The sequence below is a fragment of the Anopheles aquasalis genome, chromosome 2, assembly GCF_943734665.1.
Source record: "Anopheles aquasalis chromosome 2, idAnoAquaMG_Q_19, whole genome shotgun sequence".
Classification (NCBI taxonomy): domain Eukaryota; kingdom Metazoa; phylum Arthropoda; class Insecta; order Diptera; family Culicidae; genus Anopheles; species Anopheles aquasalis.
In genome coordinates this window covers 29460001-29467500 of record NC_064877.1, presented here as the reverse complement: position 1 = coordinate 29467500, position 7500 = coordinate 29460001, and the positions used below count along the sequence as shown (strand labels likewise).

General features: G+C 51.1%; 3 protein-coding genes across 4 annotated transcripts in view; 1 reads left to right on the top strand and 2 right to left on the bottom strand.

Annotated features, from left to right (window-relative positions):
- Positions 1 to 173: 173 nt before the first annotated feature.
- Positions 174 to 2124, bottom strand: LOC126569247 (serine/threonine-protein kinase pelle-like). Its single transcript, XM_050226216.1, has 4 exons — positions 1829 to 2124; positions 1121 to 1751; positions 914 to 1037; positions 174 to 822 (listed from the first exon to the last, which is right to left on the bottom strand). The coding sequence occupies exons 1-4, from the start codon at positions 2036 to 2038 to the stop codon at positions 249 to 251; spliced, it is 1539 nt and encodes a 512-aa protein (XP_050082173.1). The 5' UTR covers positions 2039 to 2124; the 3' UTR covers positions 174 to 248.
- Positions 2125 to 2261: 137 nt separating this feature from the next.
- On the top strand, positions 2262 to 7019 carry LOC126569227 (Bloom syndrome protein homolog). The gene is made up of 5 exons (XM_050226178.1): positions 2262 to 2412; positions 2482 to 2578; positions 2648 to 3559; positions 3619 to 5548; positions 5623 to 7019. The coding sequence occupies exons 1-5, from the start codon at positions 2321 to 2323 to the stop codon at positions 6942 to 6944; spliced, it is 4353 nt and encodes a 1450-aa protein (XP_050082135.1). The 5' UTR covers positions 2262 to 2320; the 3' UTR covers positions 6945 to 7019.
- The window catches only part of LOC126569260 (thiamin pyrophosphokinase 1), a 1686-nt gene continuing 1204 nt past the window's right edge, over positions 7019 to 7500 (bottom strand). For both annotated transcript variants that reach the window (XM_050226229.1, XM_050226228.1), the window contains one exon: positions 7019 to 7500. This exon is cut by the window's right edge and continues 308 nt beyond it. In XM_050226229.1, coding sequence (XP_050082186.1) covers positions 7344 to 7500 — 157 coding nt within the window. In that variant the 3' untranslated portion in view covers positions 7019 to 7343.

The window sequence follows — 7500 nt, the reverse complement described above, 5'->3', positions numbered from 1 at the left end:
ACTAACTATAGATTGGATGCAAGCTGCCTGAACGGCGCTGCTTTCTTTCAGTTGAGTTATACATGATTTATCTCTATATTTTATGTAAAAAAGTATAACATATATTTCGAATTTCGAAAGCATTTTATACAACTGCTTCGAATGGGTTTAACATAGGTATGAACGGTCAACAGGTTAACATTTCAGTAGTTTGACTGCCATGCAGAATAATCAAGGCACGCTCCTTCGTGAAGGTCAAGGCATCGACGTTAAAAACTAGCGTAATGGGTAAATTCAGCACAAAGCCGCGAAGAAACATTTGCCAGTTTGTCGCTACCCTGGAAGACGTTCTCCAGATGCTTCATGACGGTTACCATATCCGGGCGCCTGTTGGGATCGTCGGCGGTACATGCGTGGCCGTGCAGCAGCATGTAGTAGCAATAGAGTGCACCGTTGCGGTCTTTTGCGGCTCTCTTGTCCATGAGATCGGAGATGAGCACTTTCTCATGTATTGCGCGAGCCATCAAGTCCTTCAAATGCTTGTCAAGGCGCCGCTCGTCCCAGGCTCGCAATCCCGTTGCTATCTCAAACAGCACCACACCGAAGCTGTACGTGTCGACCTTCGTGCTGAGCACCTTTCGATCGTAGAACTCTTTTGGAATGTATGGCCGCGTACCGTAAACGCGTGAGATGACTGTGGCCGAATCGTCGGTGGCACCCTGACGCGTCAGCCCAAAATCCCCTATCCGTGGCTGTTTGCTTTCGGTCAGCAGAATGTTTCCCGGTTTGATATCACCGTGGATGAACGGTTTGACACCGAACGTGTGCAGATACTGAAGTCCTCTGTTAGGAGGATTAGTATGTTTGAGAATGAATTAATGATTTAGATCAATATCATTGTCAAGTATTTCACCGGCTACCCGAAGACACATACCTGGCCGTACCGCACGCAATATTCATCCGTTCCTTCCATGTAAGAGTCGATACGGCACGGCGTGCAAACAGACTCTTATCTAGCGATCCGCCGGCCATATACTGATACACAATGCATGGTTCCTCTGCAACGGGCACAATACGAAATTAATAAAAACATTTGTAGCACTATAATCGATAGGGCCGGGCGCATACGCTCGCTACTTACTGTCGACGCTGAACCCGAAAACGGGCACAATATTGTCATGGCGACACGCATTGAGAAACCGTAGTTCATTGAAGCTTTGCTCCAGCTGCAGACGTCCCGCAGCGCTTGTTTTCATTTTGCTTTGGTCGATCCGTTTGATCGCCATATAGGTGTGCTTGAACACTCCGAGGTACACCGTACCGAAACCTCCTTTGCCCAGTATACGTGGCTCGCTCCAATTGTCCGTTGCCTTGGTAAGCTCCGCGTAGCTCATTCTCGGAGTTTGCGACACATCGGTTATTTCATTCGCAAACGGATTGTCATCGTTGGCGTTTCCAGCGGCTTCCGAGGATCTCCGGGGTTCGTTTGCCGGAGGTGGATCACCATTAAGAAGTTTAGACGTACTGTTTGCCACCGGTTCCTCCAACGAGCCCTGCTGTAGCGGCCTCGCTGGAGCACGGTCAGCCAATGGTTTGATTAGCACGTGATACCGCGGGTCAACGAATTGCTTCATAAGGTCCATGCAATCGTACAACTTTTCACGCGACAGCACGATGAACAGTTCCGTGGGAGAGTGATTGTAGTTTGCCCACTTTTCCAATAGCGCTACACCCGTTGATCGGTTATTGATCGTGCAGCACTGCTTTAGATTCTTGGGGGGCGAGGAATAAAACGCGATTAGAGAGCGCCGGGAGAACATCCGGATCCTGCATGACCAGCTATACTTACATCCATCTCCACGACTGTGAACCCCATCTGCTTGGTCCCCAACTCGTACCACTTGTTGCTGCGATCCAGAACGTTAGCTAGGGCTTTGCGGACTGTGCTAGGGATTTCGTAAATGTATTTGAACACCAACCAAGTTTGCTCTCTTTCCGGTTCTGCCTCGTTAGGGTTCGAGGCCGTTGCCTGGATATCCTCCTCCATGACGGTGGGCATCCTGCAATGCGGATGCTACTGACGAAAAATGATGAATTTGTTCTTGGTGGAATTTGGGATTTCCCAGATTGTTGATAACTGGTTCGACGCAGTTGTTGACGAGCACAGGGTGACTACTGCGATACAACTTAACGAAGATTCGTTAAAACGCTCAACGTAAAAAAAACCAAAACATCTTGGAACCAAAAGCGCGCGCGCTCCGGCGATGGTTGTTTATGGATTATCGTATCACCTTTGTGTTATTTAAAAGCAGTAAACGCAGGCGGAAGACTACAGAGCAGCATGTCTCGAAAAGGGGCATCGTCGACGGAACCTCTCAAGCAGATGAGTTTAAGAAACTTCATCGCGAAGAAAGAAAACAGCAAACTATCCAGGTAAGTGCGCCCGGGTGGCCTATTGTTCGTGTAGCTCCAATCGTCAATACAAAACACCGGTTTCTTCAGCACACCACCGGCAGAAAAGGAACCACAAATATCCTCGACTACGAACCCGGATGCTACGATCTCGCCCAGCATTTTCAAACCCAAAGCACCTTCGTCGGTAAGTGGGTCGGCAAGTGGGACATTTGTTTGCACATTTCTTGACCATCTTGTTTTTTCCCGTTGTTAGCGCGCAACAGCTTCGACCGTCGTAAATTTACTGCTTACCGATTCGGATGATTCGAATAGTTCCCCGCGAAAAGCGACTTCCGAACGGAATCGGCTCTCTCCGCGCAACATCTTCAAGCAACAAATCGTCGAACCGAGCAGTAAGGCCGGTGAGGCACTGGATGAGTTCGATTTGATGGTAGAGAATTACCCCGTTCCCGGTGGTTCTATCGATCAGTCGAAAACGATCGAGCTGAATCTTGCCGAAGACTCCCGGTATGTGGAGGCCACCAAGAAGCTGCAGGAGAACCTGCAGAAACTTTCCAACAGCCCGGCAAAGATCACACCCAAGTTCCAGTACAAACAACCGAAAGCATCTCGCTTTTCGTTCGATCTGAAAGGCGACCATGTGCTCGGGAACCAATCGGATGAGGATGATATTTTCGAGCGTAAGAAGAAACCGGGTTCCACCTCAACACCCGTCCTAGCTGCCCCCGCACCGACGGATAGTACACCTGCGGCGGCAACACCTCAACCACGTAACAATCTGTTCACTGCTAATGCCACACCAAAGGTGCAATCACATACAGCGAGTGTTGGGAATGTGCTACCGAAACTGAACAAATCATCCGAGTTGAACCGGTTGCTAAGCCCTACGAAGAGCACCCACAGCATCCACTTCGATGAGGGCCTGCCGGCCTTTCTCGATGAAGTAAACAGTAATCCAGCCTTTAACTCGAAAAGCCTGCACGAGCGGGACATTCGAAAAAATGGGCGTTTTCTGTCGGATGCGCGCCTCGGTTTGTTGGAAAGGTTTTATGATTTGATCGCACAAGTGCCATCGGAGGCATTACGGCAAGTAGATCGCAACTTCGACGTTGATTGCTACGATCGCCTCAAAACCACGATTGATAGTGTTCGTGGGAAAATTAAGGTAATTTTGCACTCCTTTCTGGTGTCTTTGCGGTTTACTTTATGATGTCTTTGTTGCAGGTGAATGAGCGAGTGCTGGAGAACATGCGACGATTGAGTAAATCGAAATCCACGCCAACCAACCCCAGTAAAGGAACACCAGTGCAATCAGACAAGGTACCGATCGTGTATGATCTTTCGTTCGACGGCGAAGCAGATGAACTGGAAAGTGATTACATCGAAAGCACACTAGCGTCTGTGGCTGACCGGACAAAGGATACAGTATCACACTCACCAGCCCCTGTAACACTACCGAAGGCGACTCCGACTGCAACCAGATCCATTTGCTCCAGTGTGCCAACGCCAAAACCAACTGGAAGTGCATTTGTCTTTAAAAAGCCTATCGCCGGTTCCCTGCTCAATACTTCGGAAGCTGCACAACGGTTGAGTGTTTCGAATTCAGCTGCCGTCAATATCGACGATGAAGATGATGATTTGATGAACGAGGAGGACATACTGAACAGCTTACACGAAGCCGAACTGATTGATCGAGGAAAATCGGTGCAAACATCGCTCAACACGATCGATCTCGTTACACCGGACTCTTCACTAAGGAGACCTAATACATCACGGATCACCTTTCCAGTTGAAGCGGTGCCTAATGCCGTCCCTGCCCCAACGATGGCCCCACGGAATACACAATTCATTGAGGAAATTCATTCGCAGGTCGATGATGATGGTTGGCAAGTGTACGATGCGTCCATGTTCGATGAATCAATTGAGGTCATACCGGACGAAAGCCTGCCTGCCGCACCGTCCAAAAACACCAATACAGGCGATGCTCCGATAACAGTCCCGGCGACGGGCACCGAAATCGGACGGTTTCATGAGGGTGTGCGGAACGATGGGATTACGGGGGAGTTCGACGGTATGAGCTATCCTCACTCGAGCCGTCTGCAGATGGTGTTCAAGGAAACGTTCGGTTTGCGCACCTTCCGGCCAAACCAGCTGCAGGTGATCAATGCTACGCTGCTTGGTAGAGATTGCTTCGTGCTGATGCCGACCGGCGGTGGTAAATCGCTCTGTTATCAGCTGCCGGCACTGCTGACCACCGGCGTAACGATCGTGGTGAGCCCGCTAAAGTCGCTGATTCTGGATCAGGTGCAGAAACTGAACACGCTCGACATACCGGCGGGCAGTTTATCGGGAGAGGCACAGTTGGCCGACGTGCAGCGCATCTACGATGACCTGTACAGTAGCTGTCCTGTGCTGAAGCTGTTGTACGTGACACCGGAGAAGATAAGCTCGTCGGCAAAGTTCCAGAATCTGTTGAGCGCGTTGCACCGACGTCGTCAGCTGGGGCGCATTGTGATCGATGAGGCGCACTGCGTTTCGGCCTGGGGCCATGACTTTCGACCGGATTACAAGCGGCTGTACATGCTACGCGAACAGTTTCCCGATGTACCGATCATTGCACTCACCGCTACGGCCAATACGCGCGTCCGGATGGATGTGATAACGCAGCTTAAACTGCAACCCGATACGCGCTGGTTTTTGAGTAGCTTCAATCGGCCAAACCTGAAGTACCTGGTGCTTCCGAAGAAGGGCGCAACGACGAAAGGTGAAATGATCAACTTGATAAAGGCAAAGTTCGCCCGGGACACCGGTATCGTTTACTGTCTGTCGAAGAAGGAATGCGATCAGCTAGCGACTGAATTCCGGAAGGCGGGAATTAAGGCAAAGAGCTATCATGCCGGCTTGACCGATACGGTACGCGAGGCAACGCAAAAGGAGTGGATCAGCGACCGGATTAAGGTGGTTTGTGCAACGATCGCGTTCGGTATGGGCATCGACAAACCAGATGTGCGTTACGTGCTGCATTACTGCATGCCGAAATCGATCGAGGGTTACTATCAGGAATCGGGCCGTGCTGGACGGGACGGTGAGATCGCGACATGCATCCTCTACTACAACTATTCGGATATGCAGCGCTACCGGAAGATGATGGACAGTATGTAGCCTTCTGCTGTGCGGTGCTGTGGTGCTGGAATCAATCTCTTATCAACCATTTGTTTTTCTCTTCAGATGATACAACCATTTCGTTTGAGGCCAAACAAATTCACATGAACAATCTGCTGCGGATGGTGAACTATTGCGAAAACGTTACGGATTGCCGGCGCACCCAGCAGTTGGAGTATTTCGCCGAGTACTTTACGAGTGAGCAGTGCCTGTCCAGGCGGGAAACGGCTTGTGATAATTGTCTGATGCAGGGTGAGTACCGCACGCTCGACGTCACGGACGATTGTATCATGCTGGCGAAGGCGGTACGAGAAATATGCGGCGGTCGCAGTCGTTTCACGCTACTCCACATGGTCGAGGTGCTAAAGGGGAGCGAAAATAAGAAGGTGCTGGAAAATGGCCACAATCGTACGCCATACCATGGCAAGCTGAAGGCCTGGGAACGCTGTGACATTCAGCGGTTATTGCGCAAGTTAGTGCTGGAGGACTACTTGAAGGAGGATCTTATCTTTAGCAATGATATCCCGCAGGCGTACCTGCGCATTGGTAGCAAGATCGAGCAGCTAGTGTCGCGACGGGTACGAATCAACTTCTCTATCAAGCAGAAACAGCTGGCGAAGAGTGGAAGGGCGGTCGTAACGTCGGCGACTCCAACTGCATCGACCACCGATACGCAGTTGGCGGGAAAGCTGAAGGATCTACAGACGCGCTGCTACAACGATCTGCTCGAAGTGTGCCGTGCGTTTGCGATGCAGCGTGACGTGACGCTTGCTTCGATCATGAACATTCAGGCACTGAAGACGATGTCCGAGAAGCTGCCGGAATCTGCCGCCGAGATGATGTCAATGCCGCACGTTACCAAAGCCAACTACGAAAAGTATGGTAAACCGTTGCTCGAAATCACCCAGAACTATGCGGCCGAAAAGCTGTGCCTGCAGATGGACGCACAGGATGACGTGGGTGCTGGTGGTGGGGAAGGCGGTGACAGTGACTACAGTGGCGGCAGTGATTATGATAATGCGGATGGACTGGATTGGGGCTCGCTGGCTCGGGCTGCCTCTTCGCAGGACGGTGCCGGTGGTAGTGGTGGTCGCAGAGGGTACAAAAGACAACGGAGCTGGGGTGCTGGCGGTGCCGGTGGTACCGAGAAACGAACCAAGCGAGTCCGACGTGGTACGGGCAGACGGAAAGCGTCGAGCAGGGGGGCTGCAACTCCTAAGGCGGGATCAGCGGCATCGAGCAGTAAGCGTGCACCATCTACAGCTGCCCGAGGCGGTAGGGGTGGTGCAGCACGTGGCCGTGGTGGAAAAGGATCCAGCTCCACGGCCGGAAGAGGCGCAGGAGGTGCTACAGGATTTGGACTGCTACCGATGCCCGGTGGTTACTGAGATTAGTGTCTTTACAGTTTGTTTTCTATGTTTGAACGTGAGGGCTGTCCACCATTCAATAAATGTGACATACATCGTGGCCAGATGGATTTGTATTTTGCTATGCAACCGTATATTGTCTCGTCGGTTAATAACGATCACCGAACCAACCCAAAACCAAGCCTAAAACGGAAAGGGGTCCTATAATACAACAGTAAGGGGAAAGGCGGCTAAATAACATCCAAGTGGTCAATGGAAAGTCAGTGGATCGGGAAGGAACTGCTGGCTTGTGGTTGTACACTAAAGCTATTTAAAGCCGAAAGAGCATTAAATGCTATAACAGCACCAGTAAAGCACCGGGCAGAAGGTTTGGAAGAGGGGCTCTCATCCACCCGCAGGTAATGGTGTGACGTTTCGCGGTCACATATCCTTCGGAGTCGTGCCCATTGACCAGAGAAGCGGTTCTTCGTTAACGATCCGTACCCGTTCACTCGAGTACGTGTTGGAGGTGCTTACCAGCGAACCGAACTCCATGATGCGCTCCGTGAGGTTCCACTTGAGGCCCTCGGTGGTGCAG

Coding starts and splice junctions, on each gene's coding strand:
- LOC126569247 (XM_050226216.1), bottom strand. CDS start 2,038: ATGCCCACCGTCATGGAGGAGGATATCCAGGCAACGGCCTCGAACCCT. Junction 1,752..1,828: donor TCACAGTCGTGGAGATGGAT/GTAAGTATAGCT, acceptor TCGCCCCCCAAG/AATCTAAAGCAGTGCTGCAC. Junction 1,038..1,120: donor TTTCGGGTTCAGCGTCGACA/GTAAGTAGCGAG, acceptor TGCCCGTTGCAG/AGGAACCATGCATTGTGTAT.
- LOC126569227 (XM_050226178.1), top strand. CDS start 2,321: ATGTCTCGAAAAGGGGCATCGTCGACGGAACCTCTCAAGCAGATGAGT. Junction 2,579..2,647: donor AACCCAAAGCACCTTCGTCG/GTAAGTGGGTCG, acceptor TCCCGTTGTTAG/CGCGCAACAGCTTCGACCGT. Junction 3,560..3,618: donor GTGTTCGTGGGAAAATTAAG/GTAATTTTGCAC, acceptor TCTTTGTTGCAG/GTGAATGAGCGAGTGCTGGA.